The 24,031-nt window shown below is 48.8% G+C and overlaps 1 protein-coding gene across 1 annotated transcript in view; it reads left to right on the top strand.

Annotated features, from left to right (window-relative positions):
- Positions 1–24,031, top strand: part of LOC142573273 (chitinase-3-like protein 1) — a 372,557-nt gene that overhangs the window by 130,210 nt on the left and 218,316 nt on the right. Inside the window, exons 4-5 of the mRNA XM_075682907.1 lie at positions 965–1,038; positions 5,974–6,100. Coding sequence (XP_075539022.1) covers positions 965–1,038; positions 5,974–6,100 — 201 coding nt within the window. The remainder of the gene's footprint in view (positions 1–964; positions 1,039–5,973; positions 6,101–24,031) is intronic.

Genomic DNA, 24,031 nt, shown 5'->3' with positions numbered 1-24,031 from the left:
AGTTTACATTTCGATACGCACTAATGCTTGTTCCTTACTGCACCATAATAATTTGTAGAAAACAGAGTGCTTGAAAAACAACTAACATCTGTTACCGGTATGCGCTTGCGTTTACTGTTTACGAAAACACAAATATATCACTTCTTGCCAGTGAGCTTTTCCAAGGCTACTAACAACATACTGACCTTTACGGAGCCTGTACGTTCACGTACTGCGGCGTTCACGCAGTGCGTCGGGCCCTTGATTGCACTCGTCTGCAGGCAGAGCAATTCGACGCTGAATTCGGTTTCTATGATGGACTTGTTGCCGCAGCATATGATATGACAGGCGTTGAACGTAGCTTCGGCTTCATTTGCACACTTTTGCGTCTTTTTAGCGTAAGCATGATCTGCAGCGAAACCAGAGGGCTTGACACGCTTTGCTATTCCAGATACACATGCTTGCGAGATCGCCCTATCATCGTCTCGGCAGTTACTAGCAGTTGTCCACTTCTGTACTCTTGTGTCCTGTCTGCACGCCTCACTTCTTTTTTTGCATAATGAAGCCATTTTGACCTACCGTCGGCCGCCTACAGTCGCTGGAATGACCGAATCCGGTCCGACTAATGTTGCAAGCTTCTCAAAGCGCTGGTTTGTACGAGCGAAGTTCTTGAAGGCCTTTTATTATGCGTCTTCGGGCATGAGTCAGTGATACATTGCTTCAGCATCGGGCGTATGTGCTATAGGGAGAATGGGGTCCGAAAGCGAACACTGGCAGTGCAATATCTTCGTATTCATTTCAGAACGAATTTGAAGAGTTGCAAGAACGAAGCTTTTGGTGTCGGTATCGATCTGTGCAGTCGATAGCGGTTACTTTTCTCTAAAGTGCAAGAAGAGATCAGAAAGCATCGTGTTGTATTATGAGTGGATCTCTTTTAGCACACCAAAGTACTCGCTGAAACAGCAGTCGCTATGTTTTGACGCAGGTGCTGCTCTCCGTGGCTGCGCACGGTCCCGGAGCACTGTCACACGTGGTCGCCTACAGATGGACCAGACTCAAGTAAGTTGTTGGGAGCTCGGGTTAGCGGTGGCAAGCAATACATGTTTTGACAAGTTGAGAATGGAGAGTCGACTGGCTTTATTCAAGAGTAAACGCAGGTTTGCTGAGTGTCAGTGGTGGTGCCCCTATCGGACAGCCACTTCGTTTCGAGTAGGGAGTAATGACCCCCATGGCGGGTACAACGAAGTATCGGACGGTCCCAGCAAGGGCTACCCCCACTCCCCTGCAATAGAATTCCGGAGCCTCAGGTGTGAATGGCGGAAGGAATAGAGTTATTGTTCAAGGTTTGACGCGGTCACAACACACTCTCTTCTTTGCCGCTAACGTCAATCTTGAAGGTTTTCTCTCAATGTGAAACCACACGAAAAGGGTCTTCATAGGGAGGAGTAAACGGTGCCTTGATAGTGTCGCGTGCAGAAAGACGTGCGTGATTATGTCCATTGTCCGGAAACTAAACAGGCTGCCCGCGGCTTTACGTGGGGCTGAAGGTCGACGCTGGTCGAGACAGGAGGGTAGCCTAAGTGCTGCGTGGCCGCTGGCGGACTGCCTTTCTAGGTGTCGAAAAACGGGCACGGAAGGCGGATCACGGACCTATAGAGCATCTCGGCTGAGCTGACCCGAAGGCCATTCTTGATTGTTTTTAGCAGCCCCAGTAGTACTAGTAGTAGCCTTTCAACACAGCGCTGTGTGTCGAGCTTGGCGGTCAGTGACGCCTTCAGTTGTCGGTGGAGACGGTCGACAACGCCGTTTCTCTGTGGGTGGTAAGCCGTGTTGTGAAGGTGCGTGCGGAGTAGTCACGCAAAAGCAGAAAAAGTGAGGTTTGGAATTGCCGGCCTCGGCCAGTTATGCGCAAAGGGCAACCGTACCACGACACCAACGTAGCAACAAATGTTTCCGCCACTGCGTCGGTCCTGATGTCTTCTACAGGCGGCGCCTCAAATCACCTTGAGTACCAGCCCACACACGTGAGCAGGTATATGAAACATTGGCAGTGCAGAGAGGCCCCACGAAGCCTAAATGTACGTGATCAAAATGGCTGCACCACTGAACGCGTGTGCCGGGTCACTTTCACGGCCTGACAGGCTTGGCAGCTTCTTGTCGAGCTTCAAACATCCTTGTTGATCCCTGGCCAGGCGAAGCGGTCTGAGATAACGATTTGGGTCGCTCTGACGCCGGGATGGCTTAGCTCGTACAGTAAATCAAACATTGGCCGCAAAAATTTATGGAGCACGAATGGGCAATGTGCCCCACATGACAAATGTTTTGTAAGGAAGCGGCACCTCCGCAAGCTGGAGCGACGAGCCTTTTTCTCTCAATTGGCGCAGCTCGGGGTCGTTTGACTGAGCGAAGGCTAAAGTTTGGAAGTCCACAAGGCCAGCAAGAAAAGCGCTGATCCGCGACAGTGCGTCAGCTGCGAGATTTTCGGTCGCAGATATATGGCGGATGTCTGTAGAAAATTCGGTTATAAAGGAAAGTAGCCGTAGCTCACGTTCTGAGTACGATGGACTGTTGTTCTTGAAAACGGTTCTTGAAAACGGTTCTTGAAAACGGAAAACGGCTTGTGCTCGGTCAGAATGCGAAAGCTGCAGCCTTCAAGAAAGAAACGAAATGCTTGACAGCGCAATAGAAGGCCAACATTTCCCTCCTGAAGGTGCTGTAGCTAGCTCCTGTAGGTTTGAACCGCATTAAGGAGAAGCCCAGCGGCCTCCAATTCGTGTCATTGTACTGATGCAGTACTTCGACCACCACCGTTGTTGAGGCATCTACCATAAGGCGAGTTGGCGCGTCGGGCAACGGATGAATCGGCAACGTTGCAGTCGCCAATCATGTTTTCACTTCGACGAAGCGGCGTTCATGCTCCGAGGACCAGTGGAAGGTAGGAGTCTTTCTGGAGTAGCCGTGCAGCAGGTGGGTTAGCGGCTGAAGAACTTGCGCACACGATGATATGAAGCGCCTGTGAAAGTTAATGAGCCCCAGAAACTCGCACAACTTTCGAAAGGAGATTGGAGAACGGAAATCCTGAATTGCCCGAATTCATGATTCCAATGGCTTGGTGCCTTGAGGTGAAACGCGATGGCCAAATATATCCAGGGCTTCAACTTCGAAAATGCGTTTCTGGGGCTCTAGGACGAGACCGTGTTCATCCAGCCGCTCGAATAGAAGGCGAAGATTCTCTTTGTGCTCGTCGTCTGTGCGACTTGCATGGAGGATGTCGACAAAGTAGAGGTAGACGAAAATGAACGGGAGTCCACGCGTAACTGCGCGTATGAACCTTTGAAGTGTACGCGCCGCATTTTTCAAACCGTAAAGCATACGGAGAAACTCAAATAGGCCAAATAGAGTAGTGATTGCTGCCTTTGGAATGTCGCTAGAGTCGACAGGAATTTGATGGTACTCGCTCACCAATTCGATCTGGTAGTATACTTTGACGCGCGCCGCAGTCATGCATATGGGGAATATGATATTGATCCAGTGTAGTGACGGTATGCAAAGTTCGGTAGTCACCCCAACGCCACCAGTCGCCGCTGTCCTGCTTTGGAAGCAGATGGAGAGGTGAAGGCCAATTGCTGGAGGAAGGACGAATAACGGCGAGCTAAAGTTTGTGTTCGAACTCACGGCGGGCGACTTCCAGCCTCCGGCCAGCGAGCCTCCGTGGCCGCGCGGTGACAGGTTAGCCGGGGGTGGTCATATGATGTGTTAACTTGTGCTTCATGGGCAGCGCATCGTTTCGGGGCTTCGTGAGTGGCAGGTATCAGCAAGTATCTTCTCGTACGTTGAGACCGCCCGATTGGACTGGAGACCAAGCACATCGAGAGATGTGGCGATATCCCTTAGGTGCCGATGGTGAACACTCACATCTAAGTTGATGTGGCTGAGGAAGTCCGCTCCCATTAAGGCAAAACAGACGTCGGCGATCAAAACGATTCATCTGTATACGGGCCAGACTTCGGTGTCTGGCGTTATTGACCAGAGCTCATTGGACGCGATGGCGGTGTTGTTCACTGAGTGAAGCGCGGGTGCTGACTTGCCGCGTTGGCAATCTGCGGCAGTGGCGAGAGAGATAGACAGCTCGGCTTCAATGTTGACGATGAGGGGGTGGGGGCGGTGATGCGGTCGACTACGAAGAATAGGCGGCTTGCACGATTGCCGCTGTCACATGGCGACGTTAGCGACTGCCCGGTGTGTTTGCCGTCGGGGTTCAGCGACTTGCTCGTTCGCGAAAGCGACGTTTTACCAGCACAATTGCCATGGCGAGTCCCAAGCTACGCTGCAAGACTGCGAAGGCGAATGGTTGCGCCGAAGTTGGTCGCCATTTTGCCACCAGTCGTTAGCTTCTCCACTGCACTGGTAAGGCGGCCGATTGGTTCCTCCAGGTGCGAGAGTCGGTCTCCTGGCTGTGAGACTCTCAAAGCGGCGATAGGTGGCTGTGTCGCAGACGAGCAGTCACATATGCGGTCAGCGAGCGTAGCTAGCGGATCGAGACTCGTCTCGTCGGAACCCGTCAGCACCATGCGTGCGGACTGTGCGAGGCGCCGCAAGTACAGCTCGTGCAAAATTGGAAGCTGGCTCTCGTTTGTGGAGTGGCCACCCAGCAACTGACGCAACCGGTGCAGAATTTGTGATGGTCGTCGGTCAGCGAGTTTATCAGAGAGGAGCCGTTGGAGCCTACTTTGTAGCGATGACTGCAGGCGCTGTAAAATCGTGCATTTCAGCTTGTCGTACGCCGTGGCCGAAGGCGTACCCGCTAGAAAGTCGGCTCTGGCATTGGCGATGTCGCAGGATAGCGCGTCGACCACGTGCAGGTACCTTGCTGTCTGTGAAGTCATGCGCTGGTGTTGAAAATGCGCCTCTCGTTGCAGAAACCAAACTCCGGAATTCTCAGGCCATAAGCTGGGAAGCTGAAGCTCTGCGGCGAAGACAGGAAACGTAATCATGGCGTCGTTTCTGTCAGGAGTAGGACTAGCGTCATCAATGGCTAGTGTTAAAAAACCCTCATAAAGATCCTTGGTCATTATTGGTTGGGAACTTGGTTTAGCGGAGGAAAGTAATACACGTTTCGACAGGTTGAGAACAGAGAATCGACTGGTTTATTCAAGAGTAAAAGCAGGTTTGCCCAGTGGCAGTGGTGAGGCCCCTGTAGGGGAGCCACTTCGATTTGAGCAGGGGGCAATGACCCCCACGGCGGGGACAACGAAGTGACGGACGGTCACTGCCAAGTCATTTAGAGAAAGAAAGCAGGGCACCAATTAGGTTTAGAGCAGTGGCAGTTTATTCTTATTCCTCGTGTACAACTTGCCATATTATAGAAGAAAAAGCAACATCATAATGCAAGACGCAGTATACCTGTTTCTGCGTATCTTTCTCTGCTTTTTTATTTATCATCTTCTTTTCAATAGCAGAAAGCTAATCGATGCTGGACTCTTTCAGAGATGCTTTACTGAAAGAAATAACCACAAGTTCTAAGACGCACGGAAAAAGTGACCTCGCATGTGACAAACTATGCGTATGTTTTTCCTAGGCTGAATTATATTTTTGAAGAACTGTATCAGTAAACAAAATCACCGTGTGAAAAACAAGCATGCCATCTTTTACTGCATTTTTTTTGTTTTACCGCGTATGAGTTGGTGTACTGTGAAAGCAGCAAGCATATGACGTGAAAATATCAGAGCATTTTATTTGAAAATGTTTGAAAACCGCTCTATACTGAAGAAACGTTCTATAAGTCAAAAATAGGGCTTTTTATACAATTTCGAAATACTGTATGCAAGAAAAATACGTCCGTGCAGACATGGTGTGACATCACTTTACTGGCACATTACCTTCTCGCTTTCGTTTCATGCCACCAGGTGATGTCAAATTTGGTGAGCGTTGGTTATTATAATTTGTTTTGTGAGTCTACATATTTCCCTGAATAGCCGTCTCTGTTATCAACAGGTTCATTCGGTCTGCGCTGCGCATGGTGCAGCGGTATCACCTGGGTGGCATTGACTTTGAGTGGGAGTTCCCAAAGTGGTTGAGCGGACACATTGGCGACCGGTACCTGTTCAGGCTTCTCTTACAGGTGTGTATATCATGCGTTAACTGTCGTGTTTTAAAAGCTCAGTAACAGCTGCCGAAGCAAAATGATAAAGGATGCCGATTTGGGGTAGATTGGGGCGCATGGCATGTTGTCACGTATTATTGCGATAACAATTATATGGACACTCAAGGCACATTTATGCCGTCGTCGTCGCCGCCGACGGTGCTTTCGCCTTGATGTTCGGTATAAAGTCCAAGGGCGATAACACCGTCCCCGTGTGCCCTATGCTGGTACGCTGTATAAACGACTGAAAGCGGGCGGAAGTGAGAGAACGATCGAGGCTCAGTCTCGCGCTCGCAAGGGCGGAAAGCGGGGAGGAAAGGGGGGGGGGGACCGCGACGTCTTCCGACGCGCGCATGCCACCGGCAGAGGGACGAGAGGGTGGGGGTCGTTGTACTTCGGCAGTAACTAGCCGCATGCGGTCGCGTGGGCTTTATCTTCAAAGCGATCCGCTTTGGGGACATAGCATTGAGAAAGGGGGCACTATTCTGGACATTCCGCCATTTTCTTCGATGCGTGACGTAGATGCGACGCGAATAAAATGGCGCCGATGGCCCAATTTTGCTTTCGTAACGTGACGCCAACTTGACGTTTTGCCTAAGGAACTGAAATGAAGGCACTGAATGAAAGGTACTCGGTAAAGCAAAACATTTTTCTTCCGCAGTAAAAATAAAGCAGCTACCTCAAAGCGCATGATTATCCCGTCGAAAAAGCTTCTCGCTACCGTCGTCTGCTGCGCACAAGCCGTCGTTTGCTTCATTAGCTAGGAGGCGTGTCCCCGGGAAATGGAATGAGTCATCGTATGTTGGCGCCAACGCTGTTGTTTCCTTCCTTGAGACAACACACGCGAACTACCAGTGGTGATGCGCGCACGTTATAGGCCACGTTATCGCTATCTCGTGAAACGTAAGTGACAGCCCGATAGCATAGGACAGGATAACGTTTATCGCTTTATTTTACAGAGTTTTTCTTGCGGCTTCAGATGGTGTCTTCCATCTTCTTCCAGGGTTGGTTCCCTTAGTCCAGGGCTCCACTGAGGGTAGCTGCCCGGCGAGCACGCCTTAATAGTCCCTGTTGGACTTTCAGGAGGTCGCTGGAGAGCATCCTCTCACATTGTTCCGCAATAGGGTCTTTAATTTTGGTTAGCTCGTCTACCTTCTGAGAGGCCCATGTGATGTGGTATAATGTTGGTTTGTCCCTGCACCATGGACAGACATTTTCATAGTGCGCTGGGTAAATCTTGCTTAGTATGTCGAGGTTAGGACATGTTCCTGTTTGAAGTTGTCGCCATGCGACCGCTTTTTCCCTGTTTAGTTGCTTGTGTGGGTGTGGGTATTGTCTTCGTACCCTCTGTAGTAGTTTAATGTTTCTGAATATCGCTGAACAACTGACTCGAATTCGCTGTAGACGTCGGTTTCGCTAGGTGCTCGGTTATTTGAGTGTCCTCGAGCTATCCTATCCGCCGTCTTGTTTCCATCGATGTCAGTGCGCCCGGGAATCCACACTATCGTGTTTAATTTGGTTGTGAGTGAATCTTTCACTTAGGATTCTTAGTGCTTTGTGGTTAATTCTGCCGTTTAGGTAATTTCAGCAGGCTTCTTGTGAGTCTGTTAGTATTGTTAGCGATCTGCCAGTGCGGTAGCCCTCCTCGGCCGCTTGAGCAACGGCCACTTCCTTGGCTTCGGTCACTGTACATTCCGGAATCGTTCCACGTGTGATTTCTTCGTATTCCGAGTTGATTACTGTTGCAACTTTGCTCTGATGGTTTCTTTCCCTGTTTGTCGCAGCGTCTACGTATACTGTGTTCTCTCTTGTGGCCAGGGTCTTTTGTATGTATTCGGTCCTTGCCTCTCGGCGTACTTTGTGTAGGCTTGGATCTATGTTTTTGGGTATCGGCGCCACTTTGAGGGTTCCTCGGTACTCGTCCGGTATTGTTGCCTGGCTCTGGCTTTCCCTCAGTTTGCTTTTCCTCCATATTTTTCCGAGAGGCGTCTGCCTGTTGCCGATTGCTGTAGTCTTCGGATTTACTTTATGAATTTTATTTATTTATTTATTTCACAATACTGCAGGCCAGATTGACCCAAGCAGGAGGGGCATGGAAAGAAAAATCATAACAGCACGCAAATGCAAAAAAAGAAAAAAAGATTACATTGCATGTGTCATACACGAAAATCAAAAATTAAAAGATGACAGAGCAGAAACTAAAACAATGAACATTGAAATTGTTTACTTGCTACTGAAGAAACAAAGTTTGAAGGGCCTGTTCCACGTCAGGAGAGCGAAAAATCGATTCAGGAAGCGCGTTCCAATCAGCTATTGTTTGAGGGAAAAAACTGCGATTAAATGAGTTTGTTTTACCAAATATAGGCTGTAGTGAGTGCTCGCTATAATGTCGGGTCCTTCGAGTAGTGGAGTGCTTGAGGAATGAGGGGGGAGCAATGCTAAGCTTTCCTGCCAAAATTTTATGAAGGAAAGAAATGCGGTTCAGTTTTCTACGTGTACTAAGCAACGGGATATTATTATCCTTCATAAGTTGTGTTGGGGAGTCTGACTTTCTGTATTTATGAAAAACGAAACGTACTGCCTTTCTCTGAACGAGCTCTAATTGATAGATGTCTTTCTTAGTGTGGGGGTCCCAAATTACCGACGAGTATTCAAGTTTGGACCAGGTGAAAGTTTTATAAGCCAATAACTTAATGTGGCTAGGAGTATGTTTTAATTTTCGTCTCAAGAAACAGAGCTTCGAGAATGCAGTTGAACAGATCTCAGAAATATGAGTGTCCCAGGTTAATCGGTTGTTAAAGGTTATTCCTAGGTATTTATAGTGTGAAACCTCGCTAATGTGACTGTTGTGGAGGCAATATTGGTAACAGCTAAGATTTATTTTTCGCGTAACTCGGAGAAGAACACTTTTATCTATGTTTAAATCCATATTCCGTTCTTCACACCAGTGACATATTTTAAGCAAAAATTCTTGGAGCAATTTATGGTCTTCTATTGATGTTACTTCTTTATATACAACGCAGTCATCTGCGAACAATTTTACTGAGACTGACCGCGGAATTACATTTACTAAATCATTTATATATATTAAAAACAGCAAAGGTCCTAACACACTACCTTGCGGAAGACCGGATGTAACAGCAAGCGATTCAGAAAGGGTGCCATTCCCATCAACAGACTGCGTTCTACCACTTAAGTATGCTCTGACCCATTCTACAAGATAAATCAACTGCAATTTATAAAGAAGCCTTGAATGCGGTGCCTTGTCAAAAGCTTTCGCCATATCCAGAAAAAGAACATCGATCTGTGCCGAGTTATCCAGTACGCTGAGAAAGTCATGAACCGCCGTAATTAGTTGAGTAGTGGTTGACATGCCCTTCCTGAAACCATGCTGAAAAGGTGATAGGATGTCCTTTTCCTTTAAAAAGTCGTTTATAGAGCGGGCCAGGATGTGCTCTAGGAGTTTGCAGGATGTAGAAATAATTGATACCGGTCGGTAATTAGACACGAGTAACTTATCCCCTTTTTCATAGATCGGTACAACACGAGCCTTCCTCCAATCCTTAGGCAACTCACTGGCTTGCAGAGGTAAAGTGAAAAATTTAGCAAGATGCTCCGAGATCTGGTCGGCATAACGCTTTAAAAAAGCATTTGGAATGCCGTCAAGACCATGACCGTTTCGAATATTTATTTTACAAATTTACGAATTACGAATTTACGAAGCAACGACAAAACTCCTTCTCTGGTAATGACAGGAACCTCGCTAGGATCGATGGATCGTTTCGGTGCATCAAAAAAACCATATCTGAAAGGCCCCCCCCCCCAAAACAGTTTGAAAGTATCCATTGAAGAGCTGAGCTATTTCCTTCCTCTTGGTAACGAGGCTCCCATAATCACTTTTAATTTCTTTTATGTCCTCTTTTTGATGGCCAAGGTAATTCCAAAATTTGCAGGAATCTATTTTTATGAATGAAGGAAGAGTAACCTTAATATAATGGGATTTCGAAGTGGACAGTTTCAGTGCTAATTCATGTTTTAAATGCTGCAAATACTAAGCAGATGTAGAATGATGTCGCCTAAGACGTTTAAGTCTCCGCTTCAAATGAATAATACCACGACTCACCAAAGGGTTCGACGCTTATTTCTCACTCTCCCTTGAGGTACAAAATTTGTGATAGAAAATAATATGCCTTCCTTGAGGCGTTCCCATAAGCTGTGTACATCACCTTCATTAGTACGCAGCAGTACATCATCCAAATAATCAATAATAGAAGCGTCGTCAGCGTGGTCAAAATCATGGACGTAGGCAACAGACAAATTTCGAGTGCTATCAACGCAATTAGTACGACAAGAGAAAAAAAGCAAATGGTGATCAGAAATACCAGGCTCAACTCTGAGTTCACCATTAGAGAACAATTCACTGACAAAGAAAAAATCTAACACAGCATTTTTAGGGGTACAGTCACGCACAATTTGGTTAAGGTTTAAAGCTAACATGGTGTCCAGAATTACATCACCAGAGGCACAGCTCCCGTAAGCTGAACTCCTCCAGTCCAAGCCTGGTAAGTTGAAATAACCCGTCATAATCACATTGCTTTCACGCTTGGTTAACAAGTAGTCACCTAAGCTTTCAAGGAATGTTAATGGAGAATCAGGAGCACGATATACCGCGCATAATAAGAAGGTCAAGCCCCAACATGACACATTTAAAAACAGGCTTTCGTGCTCTGGAATTCGGTCAAGAACAGTGACCTGAACAAACGACTTCACCATAACTGCGACAGCCCCACCCCTTAAACCACGATCCCTTCTAAAAACATGATAGCCAGGGGAAATAATTTCATAATTACTTATTTGATCATGTAGCCATGTTTCTGAAAGAACAAGAATGTGTGGGTCATAGGAAAGGAGTAGTAGTTGAAGAGCGTTAGTTTTATTCTTAATACTTCTGGTATTTAAAGACAATATCCGTAGTTCTTGTGCTTGGTCCTGCAACCGCTATCTTTCAGAACTATCACCCCTGCTGATAGGTTCTGGCGCCCGTGTACTCGATACATCATCCCACACGTAGTAGTTGTTTGCCGTGAATAAGGGAAACCTTCTTGCCACCATTGCTTTCATTTTTTGCACTATGCCATAGTAATTTACGCTTTTTGACTGTTTCAGCAGAATAGTGGTTTTGGATAGACACGCCAGTTCCCTTTAGCTTTCCAACGTTTCGCCAAACGTCCTGTTTTTCAAAGTAATCCTGAAAATACAAGATAGCTGGTGAATTCGCAGCTCGGCGACCTAACCTGTGAATACGCGCCACTGAAGAACAGGTAAGTCCAAGTTTCTTATGACGCAATGTTTCTTCAGTCTCATTTACGTCTTTTTTGATTCCAAACACAATCAAATTGTTCCTTCGACTTTTATCCTTTTGGCCAACTAACCGTGCTTTTTGCGATTTCAGTGTTTCCTGAACTAATGCCATGCTTTCATGTAGGTGCTCAATTTCTTGCGTCTTTGCTGATATTTCATTTACCTTTTTGTCTAGTTCGCTTACGCCAATGTCACAGTTTGCGACATTTTTTTCTGTCTGTTCTAACCTAGTAATAACATTGGCCAGGTCAATTCGTATAGCTTGCTGACCTTCAACAAGTTGCTTAAGAAATCCTGGCACAGAAGGACCGGGACCTGGGTTTTGCTCAACATCTCCGCAAAGCAATAGCATCAATGCACAGAAGCATGCAGAAGCAATGCTCAAAACCATATGTGGGCTCGGTACAACTACAAGACACCGCTCGTCACTTCTGTGCGGACAGACACTACCAACCTGGACAGAAAGCAGGAAACGTTGCATTGGAGATATAATCCCCGTCGCCTCGCCGAGCCCACTGCCGAAATATCGCTGAGGACAGTCTTTTACAGGCTATGCTGGTGACGTCACTGTCGCAGGAAATTCTTGAAGTGGTACACTGAGCATGTCGGGCAGCAAGTCCGTGTCCGATAAAGGGCAGCTTTCACTGATGGAGCCATCTTTGCTGTCGTCCGATCCAATGTGGCGACACGTGCTTGAGAATGTCGACGTACCGGCAGTGGCAAACAGGGCAACCTGGACAGAAGGCAGAAAACCTTGCAATGGAGACATGATCCCCGTCGCCTCGCCGAGCCCACTGCCGAAGTATCGCTGAGGACAGCCTTTTATAGGCCATGCTGGTGATGTCACTGTCGCAGGAAATTCTTGAAGTGGTACACTGCGCATGTCGGGCAGCAAGTCCGTGTCCGATAACGGGCAGCTTTCACTGATGGAGCCATCTTTGCTGTCGTCCGATCCAAGGTGGCGACACGTGCTTAAAAATGTCGACGTACCGGCAGTGGCGAACAGGGCAACCTGGACAGAAAGCAGAAAACGTTGCATCGGAGACATGATCCCCGTCGCCTCGCCGAGCCCACTGATTGCGCTTCCTTGAGTTCATCTGGGCTGTTGTGTAGTCCTAGTGGGAGGAGTTTGTCTGTAGATGTCTGTGGTAGCGGGAGCGCCGTCTTGAGTGCTTTCCTCAGGATCGCGTCCGCTTGCTGGATTTCGCTTTTATACAGCGTTAGTGCGGGAGGCTGTACGTGACTCTGCTGACCACTAGGGCAATGACCAGCTTGAGTGTGTCTGTCTCCTTTACGCCATGTCTTTTTTGTGACACCCTTGTTATCATGCCGGCTACTTGATTTGTTGCTGTTTTCAGCAGGGTTAGGGTGTGGGTGCTTCTTTGGTTTGACTGCAGCCACATTCCTAGAATCCTGATGAGGGTCTTCTCTAGAATTAGTTGGCCTTCGAGATGGACGTTCAGCTTGTGTTCTTCGCTCTCGGGGACTGTGTGGTTCCCTTGTCCTCGCCACACTCTTAGGAGCTCGGACTTCTCCGTTGAGCAGGCGAGGCCTCTAGCCCTGACGTATTTTTTCACGCAGGTTGCTGCCTCGTGTAATCTTTCTTCTTCTTCACGGAGTGAGCCCTTTGTTAACCATACTGTGATGTCGTCGGCATATATTGCGTATATATCTTCGACTCTTTCTAGTTGTCGTGCTAGTCCGACCACGGCCACGTTGAAGATGGGCGAGATGACTGATTCCTGAGGCGTGCCCTTGTTCGGTGTGTTAATCTTGTCTGACCGTAGTTCACCTAGTTCAACCGTAGCCGTTCGGTTGGATAGGAAGGCCGACACGTATCCATGCATCTTGTTGCCGCAGTTCAGGTTGTCGAGTTCCGTCATGATGGCTTCGTGGCTCACGTTGTCAAAGGCTCCCTTCACATCTACCGCCTTGATGATGTGTTCTGCTTTGTGGGGGACGTTGCTTAGTACGTCCTCTCTTAGTTGCAGTAGCACGTATTGCGTTGATAGTTTTGCCCTGAATCCAAACATGCTGTGAGGACACAGCTCTTTGTCTTCAATGTAGTTTTGGAGCATTTTGGTGACTACTCTCTCGTTTATCTTGCCAAGGCATGATGTGAGTGAGGTGGGTCTTAGGTTTTCCACTTGGAGTCTCTTGCCTGGTTTTGGAATCATAATGACTTCAGCGTGTTTCCACTCCTCAGGCGCTGTTTCTCCTGTTCATTGCTCGTTTAGGTAAGCTGTTAATATCTCGACCCGCTCGTCGCCGAGGTTGCGGATGAGCGCGTTGTTTACTTTGTCTGCTCCCGCCGCTGTGTTCTTTGTTGCGCTTCTTATGGCTGCGTAGACTTCTTCCCGCGTTATGGGTCTGTCTAGCTCCTCGTTTTCCTTTCCTTTGTAATGCTTCGTGTAGGCTGCTGGATTGCTGTTTCCAAAGCATTTCTCTATTACTTTTTCGATTAACTCCGTGTCTGTTCCTTTGTATTGGTGAACTAATCGGTACATGGCTTTGCTGTTTTCCGATTTTGTTTGGTTGGGTCTATGGTTGTGTTGAGTCACTGAATTGTTGCCAATTCTGTTCAGCTAGCTGCATCGCGTATTCCTCTGCCTTCTTCGTGAATTCTGCGATATTTAGCTTGAGCTTTCTGTTGTATTTTTGCTTCCTCCACCTTTTCGTGAGCCCTCTTCTCGCTTCCCACAGTTTCAGCAGCCTAGAGTCTACCTCTGGGTTCTGCGTAGTTCGCTTAGCGTCATTGGTGTATTTTCGCTGTTTTTCTTTTAGAGCGTTTCCCCATTCGGTTATCGATTCAATATCTTTAACCGCTTCTTTGCATGCTTTCCTGAAGGTTTTCGAATCTGTGATTCTTGCTTTCCCGATTTGGCGTCTGATTTGGTCTGCCAGGGCGATCTGTATTTTTAGAATGAAATGGTCGCTTCCTAGGTTTTCCATCAGGTTTTCCCATTCCGCTTGTTCTTTTTACGTAAGTGATGTCGGGACAAGTGTCGTTGCTCACCCTGTTTCCGATTCTAGTTAGGGTGTTTGCATCGATTATGAGATCGCGCTCGATGCTGTCCGCTGCCTCGGTTCTTGCTCGCGCTTTGTTGTCTGTGGCTTTGTATCCCCAGCTGGTGTTTCGCGCGTTAAAGTCCCCTAGGATGACTAGTGCGTACCCTTTGGCTAGTTTGCTTGCCCCACTAAAGATCATGTCAAATTTTACTTTTCGTTGACCTGGGTCGCTGTATACGTTAACTACGAATGTACTTCCTCCCCTTCATTTCTTTTTTGGGATTATCTCTACTATGGTGCGTTCTATCTCGGTGTCAGCTATCCTATCATGTGCTATGGCTATTAGTGCCTTGTTTACTAGGATTGCTTTTCTATTCACTTTCCCTAGATTTTCATAACACGTATATCCCTGCAAGACGGGGATTTTACCCGTCTCTTGTAAGGCAATCACGTCAGGTGGAGTTAATTGCTTATGAACGGATTGCTGTAGTAATCCCTGTTTTCTCTTGTGTCCTCTGCAGTTCCACTGCCATACTTCTAATTTTTCTTCTTTTTTCCTTGTGTTGTTCTGTCCATGGTAAATTCTCCGAATCGTCTCTTGCGCTATAGTTTTCTAGCGGACGTCTTTGATTGTATTTGTCTTTGATTCCTTCCGTAATTTTCTGTTTGCGCATGGTACGGATTTCGGCACCTTGCAGTACTACTTGCTGCCTTGTATCATATTCTGAATTTCTGCCACAACTTGAGCCAGGTTGATTTCTGTTGGTTGGTTATTAGGCGGGGGAGATGGCGGCGTCCGCCGCCTGGGAGGGCTACCTGACCACATTTTCTGTATCTCCTGCATTAGTCTGTTAATTTTCGCGTCCTGTTCCTCTAACTTGCGCTTGAGGGCTTTGTTTTCTTCTCCTAGTTTTTCGTGTTCGCTATCCTTAGTGTCTGCACCCGAGTGCGGAGACAAAGATTTGGGAGGGCCTGCTTACCAGCTTACCTTCGTGCCGCCGTTGGGTTTCTTCTTCTGTTGGTTCCCTCCTCCCTTGATGGCCAAGGGCGGCAGGGGCGGGTAGGACTGGGATCGGCTCCAGGATCGGCTCCGTGAACAGTCTCGGGATCGGCTCCTTGATCTGCTTCGTGATCTGCTCCGTGATCAGCTCCATTCTCCCTCCGAGCTGAACCATCTCGGCTGGCGTCCCCGCTCCTTCCCTCTGCTGTTGTGTTGTTGCCGCAGGTGCTGCTTGCCCCATAGCTCGCTGGCTTTCTTCAGTCTGTCTTTGCAGTCTCGGGCTCCTGTAGCGTGATCGCCTCCGCCGACCAGACATTTGGTTTGGTATTCGTGGTTCTCCGGTGGGCTCTGTGCTCCGCAGTGCCTGCATGCCTTGATATTTGGCGTGGGGCAGACATCCGAGCGGTGGCCTTGTTGGCAGCAGATGTAGCACACTTGCCTCGTCGGTCCATACATGTAGCAATTGAATTCCCCTCCGGCGAAAAGCACGTACTTGGGAATGGTGGGGTCATCGAAGGTGATGACTGCCGTTGCTGATTTTCCTAGCATTCTCGCCGCAAGTGCGGTAACTCCTTGAGTACGTACTTTTATTCTTATCTTGAGCTCTTCTGATGAGGTGTCGGCGGTTATTCCGTGGATTCGGCTCGCTTGGCATCTTCCGGCATGGCTACATGATGATTTCGTAGGCCTGTCCTCTGAATTCTAGATTCGTCATCCCCAGCATTGCTTTCGCAGCCCCTTCGTTGGAGGTACTTGTGATGACAATGTTGGAGCCTGTCCTCAGTCTGACGATGATGTCGTTCTCTTTAAATTTGTTGCTGCATGCCCCCACGATTGCTCTTGCAACTTCGGTCGCCCTCAGCACCTTGATTGGTAGTCCGTTCTTCGGGCGTATTATAATCTTCGTGTCGTCCTTGGGGAGCGGCGGGAGCCTTTGTCTCGGCTGTCGTTGACCTTTGTTTGCTGCTGCCATCCAGCTGCGGACGCGCTCGCGCCACCTGCTGTCGCTGCGGCAGGCGCCATCTTGCTATTGTTCTCCCCACGTGGGGCCTCACTCGGTTTCAAGATGGGGGCGTTCCGAATTCCGCTCTTCTGAAGTTTCATCTGACGTTTAGAGTAGTAAATTTGCCAGTTGTCGTCGTAGTTTCGCGCACCTGAGGTGCTGGGCTGGTCGTGCTGCACGGCGCCGCTCTCGTACTCTCCGCTTCCGGTGGCCTCTGCGTCGGAGTAGTCGCTGTAGCGGTCGTCTTCCATTTCTTGAAGTTCGGCTGGCTGAGAAAGGCCGAATATCACCTATAGCGTTGCGCGCGCTAGAGATATCCGCTTGCGCGACGCAAGCGCCGGCGCTGCCATCTCTTGTTCACTTCGCAGGTTACTCGCGCCGCGAGAGGAAACACCATGCAAGGCGCCGCCTTACGTACATTCTTTTTTATAAATTAAAAAGACGCCGTTTGATTGTGCGTAAAGGCATTAATGTTGATTACAATACAAATGCAGCTGTGAAAAGTGGACGACGTTGGAGAAGGGTTGCTATGTTCAACCAATATCATTTCATAAGAACGCGTTCTTTCAAAAAATGATAGCCCAAAACACAAATTTCAACACCCCAAGAGAGCGATGCAAATACTATGAGCAGGCGTTATGAAAAAAAAAAGATTTTCAAGGCGCCAAACGACGGGGAAAATGCGCGATACGCATTCCTCTCGGCCACCATTGCATATGGCTGCTCATTAGCATAATTCGCGCAGATAGTCACAGAACAAATTATGACGGAAAATCTCTGCAATGGTGGCACAGCGCAACGTTACGCAACGTGAAATTAGCGTTTACGAAACAGCCCATCCGGTGACGCTCCCCACAGCATATTCCTTCAGACTATCAGCAAGCTTGCATGGCGGCTATCTTGCATTGCCACCACATATTCCTGAAATTGCAGCTGTATTGCACTGACTTCTGTACGCTACCGCTCATTTTCTTTTTGAAGCAATAACGTCGCAATATAGCTGCCAAGGACCAAAAAATGTATTAGTCAGTAAAGTTTGCAGCTCCACGATACGTTTCGTCATCTTGATCAAAACGGAAAATTGCACTTTGGAAAACTTCCGTTTCGCGGCACAAATTTCAAGGCACGCGAGCTCTCCACAGCCAATCAGAGTCAACATGGCGGATAATGGCGGTCGTGCAGCCATAATGCGTGTCGATGATGATGATGATGAAAACGTTTTATTTAAAGAAAAAAAAGGTAGAGGGGAGTTAGGAGAAGGGTGGTCGGATTCCTATTTCGGAATTCCGTTGGCTAAGGCCGCCGCCCTAGCTCTTTCCACGAGGGCTCGCGGGTCCTTGAGGGTTGAGCTGGACAGGGCTGCCTCCCATCCTCCCCACGTTGGCTGTTTTATAATTTCTAAGGCACTATTAGCCTGGCAGGCCCATACCATATGGTACAAATCTGCTTTCTGCCCGCAGAATTTACACTCGGCCGAAAAAGATTGTGGCTCAATAGCATGTAGCTTCACTGGGTTATTAAATGACAGGGTTTGTAACCTTCGTAAATGGCATTCTTTAATCCCTTAACTGGGCCCGGGTATTTTCGTCGCGATAAGCGCAAGTGTTGTAATACGTCTGCATAAGTTAATAATGGCACTGGGAAGTCCGAGTCTTCGGGGAGGGAGGAGGAGGGACACCGGGGAAGAAAAGCTGGGGCGGCAGCGTGTGCACGCTCGTTTCCCTCTACACCCTCGTGACCTGGCACCCAAATCAGCTCGTTGCGCGAAGCGAAGACCCCAGATTGTTTGAGGGTCCTGCAAGCTAGCGGTGCAATTCGGCCCCGCGTGTAATTTCTATATGCAGTTTGCGAGTCTGTAGTGATGTAGTCTGAACTAGGATGCGAATCTGCCATGGCGATCGCCGCCTCTTCCAATTCTGCAATTTCCCCGTGCCGAACAGAAAGTCCATTGACCGTCTGCCCTTGATGCACCACCGATATTGTGGAGACTCCTCCCACCGTTCCTGCAGCATCCACGAAGAAGGCCCCCTCTAATTTAGAATAGATCTGGTCCATCTTCTTGGCTCTTGCCCTCCTCCTTGCTTGATCATATTCTGGGTCCATGTTTTTAGGAAGGGGCAGTGTCGCGAATTGGCCCCTCCACTGTTTCGGAACGTCTTGTCTTGCTGCCGTATAGTAAGGACAGCCGATATTTAGGTCCTCTAGTACCTTGCGTCCTGTTTTCGTTCCTGCCAATCTGGCATATTGACTTAATAGGTGGGCCTTAATTATCTCATCTGTTGTATTGTGCACCCCCAACTGCAGTAAGCGCTCTGTAGATGTTTTAACCGACAGTGCTAGTGCCTTCTTATATGCTTTTCTGATCATGACATCGAGATGTTTTAAATCGCACTTCCTCATCCGAAGGTACGGAGCTACGTAGACAATTCTGCTGAGTATAAAGGCTTTGACCAACCGAAGAGTGTAGTTCTCCATCATCCCTTTCGTTTTATTGGTGATACGTGTGATCATTCGCATTACTTGTTCGCATGATGTACGGAGTTGAGTAATCATTGCTGCGTTGACACCCTTGTTGTTAACCAGCAATCCCAGGATACGCACTGTCTCCACGTCAGGGATCGCAGCGTCGTGCACCCTAATTTTGACCGGGGCTTCTTCTTCTCGTCTGCGCATGATTAGAAGTGCCGATTTTTCCGGAGAGCAGCGCAGTCCGCACTCCTCAGCATATTTTTGGACTGTCGAAGCAGCCTCTTGGAGCACCTCTTCCATCTGCCCCAGACTGCCCTTCGTCACCCAGACCGTGATGTCATCTGCATAGAGGGCGTACCGAATTCCTTCTATGCGATAGAGTTGCTCAGGCAAATTTATAAGAGCAATATTGAAGAGCAGAGGGGAGAGGACGGCTCCTTGTGGCGTACCCCTGGTGCCCGTAGGGATTGGCTGGGACCTAAAATCTCCAATTTTTACATGAGCCTGTCTGTCTAGTAGGAAGTCTCTGATGTATTCAAAAGTCCTTCTTCCACACTGTGTCTTCCGCAGGTTCTCCAGGATCTTTGAGTGCTTCACATTATCGAAAGCGCCCTTGAGATCTAGGGCTAAGATGGCTCTGCTACTGCGTTTGTTGGGTGGGTCAATAATTTCCATCTTGAGCTGCAGCAGTACGTCTTGCGTGGATAGGCGCTCCCTGAAGCCAAACATGGTGTGGGGCATGTAATCGTTTTCCTCCAAATACGCTGAAAGTCTGGCGTGCACTGCTTTCTCCATCAGCTTGCAGGCACATGACGTGAGCGAAATCGGACGGAGGTTGTTAATATTTACCTCTTTGTCCGGCTTAGGGATGAAGCTAACGTCTGCCGATTTCCACGCCAGGGGCAGCTTGCCAGCTCTCCAGCACTCATTGATATAATCCGTCTCCTGGCCTAGCATCTTCTTGTTCATGTTGGCGAGCAAGCCGACTGTAACTTTGTCCTGTCCTGGCGTCGTACCTCTTCTCATGGTTAGTAGCGCCGCCTGTATTTCTTCTACTTCGAAGTCTCTATCGAGTTCTGGATTATCTTTGCCTTCATACTGCAACACAGGCTCGTCATCTTTGGTCGTACAGAGGTATTTGCTCGTCAGGGCTGCCACCAGCTGCTCATCCGTACCCTCATAGCCGTGGAGGGCTCTCTTGAGGTTCCGCTGCTCGTCTTGCTGGGTTCGATGAGGCATCGCAGGAGGCTCCACGTAGACTTGACGCCAAGCCCGCCTCTTAATGAGTCGCACTTGATTAGCCAGTTGTTTTTGGCTAAGGTCCATGCGTATTCCTCCGCTTGTCGTGTAATTTTAGCGATCTTGATTTTAAGCTTGCGATTGTGTTTTTGCTTTTTCCACCGTCTGGTGAGGCCTCTCCTGGCCTCCCAGAGGTGGAGAAGGGGGTTGTCGACTGCCGGGACATCCTCTGAGGTGTGCAGCGTTCTCGTAACTTTCTCTCTGGCAGCTAGAAGTGACTCAACCCATTGCTCATAATCCTCAATAGGCGAGTCGAGCTGAGGACCCTTGGACTCTCGAAAAAGCGACCAATTCGTAAGCCGAGCTTGTCCCCTGTGTTTACGATGCTTGTTGTGGTCTAGGCAAATTCGGAGTATATAATGATCCTAAGGTGTTGTGCGTATTTTGCCACTCGCAATTTTTAACATTTTTGACTAGCGTTAAATCTGGGCATGTGTCCCTTGAAACGCTATTGCCTATTCTTGTAGGATGCTGCGGGTCCGTCAGAATAGTAAGAGCCATATCCGATATTGCTGCTGCCAGTTTCCTGCCTTTCACATTTCGTTGTTGCAACCCCAAAGAAAGCTGTGCGCGTTAAAATTCCCCACTATAATGAGAGGCGCAGTTTTTGCAGCCTGCATTGCTTTTCGAAAAATTTCGTCAAAGACTGCTGTCCTGTGTTTAGGGCGGCTGTAGATGTTAAGTACGTACGCCCCTTTACTGGAACGAGGGTTAGGGAGGATGCGAAGAAACACATGTTCTATTTCAGCATTAAGTTCGAGGTCTATAGTTGAAGCCGTACTGTCTTTATGTACAAGTATTCAAGTCGAAGTGTTAGTTTGATGCGTACTGTACGACCTGAGTTTAACTGCGACATTAACGTCCTGTAACGCGATTACATCCGGCCTCTCATCTAGACAGTCCACATACTGTTGCAGAGATTCCCGCTTACGTTTAAAGCCCCTGTAGTTCCATTGCAATATTGTTAACTTAGTTTGCCGAGCCATATTGAAAGCTGGAAGAGGTCAGTCCTTGTTCTTTACTCAGGTCAAGCGCATCATCAGACGCAATCTGCCTGGTGCCCATTTTTCCTGTCAATCTGGGTGTCTTAGCGCGCGAGCATTCAGCGAATTCTTGTAACTTACGGTCAATCCTAATCTCGTAAGCATGGAGTTTTGAGAGATGTGGCTCTAACATTTTATGAATTGTCTGCTCTGTCATTCCTTGTAAGTTCTGCTCAATTTTTTTCTTATCGTCTCTTCAATTCTTTCTACGCTAGCCTGTAGGCTTGGTAGCATGCGGCATTCCATTTTCTCGATTTCCTCTCGCATGCGTTTTTCCATGCTTTCCATCCATGAACTGAATTTATTTGTAATTGCGTCCACATCTGCGCGTGTCGTACACTCCTCTGTCGAGGGTGGAGCCGCCAACGCTACGCTGCCGCCCGACGCTCCTCGGCCGAATTCTGACATACGAGGGGGTGACTTAGTCGCACTACCTGACGGGAGCGGGGGAAGGTTGTGCACCTCCATCGCCTGAGCTGACGGTACCTGAAGTGCTCTAGAGTTTCCTGTATCGTTCGCTGCCGTCTTCTCTCTAAGTTGTTGTATTTCTAGTTTGAGCCTTTCGTTCTCAGCCCTAAGTCTCTCATTAGAAAACGTGAGGGGAGGGGAGGCAACCACACTGGCCCAGTTCACCTTGTTGCTGCTCGTTTTGTTCCCTGGACTGTGTTCTGGCTCTGGCCCATCGTGCTTGTCTGCTGGACGACCGCCTCCTTTAGGGCCCCCTCGGAAGGCTTCTGCATGCGGTCGAGGCGAAGGGGTCACCCCCTGCGTCCGAGCTTGCAGGTCGGTGGCTTCGCTCCCTCCAGCGTTCCTGGAGTGATGTTGCTGACTGGCTTTTCCATTGACGGGCTTCCGCTTGGCCCCAGTTCCAGCACCGCCTCTCCTGTACTTTTGCGTGCACTGAATTGATCCCGTGGCATGAGGGCCCCCGCAAATGAGGCAGCTGGGTTGACACTCGTGGCCCTCTCCTAGATTTGTCTCGCCGCAAGCCTGGCATCGACCGGCCTGTGGATTAGGGCAAACATCGGCGCGATGTCCGATCGTGCCGCAGCGGGGACAGGCTGGCATCGTGTTGCGGTAGAGGCGAACCGGCACAGCTTCGCCCCAATAATAAACGTTGAAAGGAACCCTCCGGCTCTCGAACGTGATCGCTGCTACTTTGGTCTCTCCTAATTTTCGGACTCCTACTACTGGAGCCTCTGGCGAATAAATGGCTTGAGTAATATCCGCTTCAGTGGATGTGGGATCCACTTGAATAACACCACGGCTTGTGTTGTCCGATGACTTGAGGTAGGCTTGAACCGCTCGGGCCTGTCCTCCGAGTTGGAGCTGTCCGATCGCAAGGACCTGACGAATAAGTTGGGCGTTCTTGATGCCAATAATAATTATATTCTGGTCCCAGGCCGGCTAAACAGCGAGCGCCTGCGACGCCCGCGGAATGCCGGCAGCAGCGTACGTTGCTTCCCCGATCTGGTTGCTGCCCTTAATTTGTGCGAGGTTCAGAGTTCCCTTTGGCTTTATGATGACCACAGCGTCGTCCGCTCCGAATTTCGGCATGACTTGTGGCTTCCAGCGTTTACTTTGAGCGTGCTTGCCAAGAGCCAGAGTGGTGACGTGGCCGTCACTGCCGCCACCGTGGCTGCGTTGATGTTCGGGTCGGGCGCGCGTCGAGGTTGCTTGCAAATTAAATTATACTTTGCGGCTTACTTTATTCCGTTACCTAGCTACAGGGGAATGACGAGGCAGATGCATGCGTCATTCGTTCAACACGCCGCCCAACCGAGCGAAACTGGTGGCGCATCTGAGCGTTGGCCTTTTCGGTGACCCGACATGGCTGTTCTTATGTTTTTGAATTTAGCCTTCTCTGTAGGGCTCCCGACGTATTCTTGTGTTCCTTGTGCACTTCGGCACGGCACCACTGCGCAATTGGACTACGGCATGGTGAGAAATGTTGTGTGACAGCGTGCGACGCATTTCGAGCAATTAGGCTCAGGTTCACGGAACCTAGACTTGTGACGCAGTTAGCGAAAAATAGCGCTTCCTTCGTGGCACAGTCAACATGAATTAATGACTCGTACTAGCAGATCTTTACGACGCTTTCTATCAGTCCAACATTATTTTAACTTAGTTGGATAGGTTTTGGGCACGCTGGTCGCACAGGGTGCTGTGACGCAGATTCGCGTGCACTAAATCTTACTGGGGCAAGTTTTGGCGCTACTTCCAACCCCCAGCATTATTGTAATTAATTTCGTTACTTTTGGGGTACTTTTCAAGCGCAGGGGCCACGCCAGGCGTTGTGACGCGGTTAGCGAAAAGCAGCTCGGCCCTAGTACGCAGGTAAATTTCGCGATTTAAGGCACTGACAAGTTAGTGGCGCTTTCTCCGACGCCGGAAATTGTTGAAAATTAATTTCCGTGTTTTTTTGTTACCTATAGGCACGCTCACCGCTCGTGGTCTTGTGAAGCAGTTCGCGCAGTAGCTCAGCTGTCGGGCGCAGTTTCATCATGTGTACCGAATTTTACTGGGACAAGTTCCTGACGCTTTCTCTGACACCCCCCCCCCCCCCCCCCCAACATGATTGTATAAGATATCGCTGCATTTTGGAATAATTTTGAGGCACACTCGCTGCGCCTGTCGTGACGCAGCGAAAAGCAGCTCGGCCGTGGTATCATAGTTAGTTTGGCGTGTACTGAATCTTACGGCGGCAAATTTGTGACAATTCTTTA

Source organism: Dermacentor variabilis, chromosome 2, assembly GCF_050947875.1.
Source record: "Dermacentor variabilis isolate Ectoservices chromosome 2, ASM5094787v1, whole genome shotgun sequence".
NCBI classification, from domain to species: Eukaryota; Metazoa; Arthropoda; class Arachnida; order Ixodida; family Ixodidae; genus Dermacentor; species Dermacentor variabilis.
This window is presented reverse-complemented; position numbering and strand designations above follow the sequence as displayed.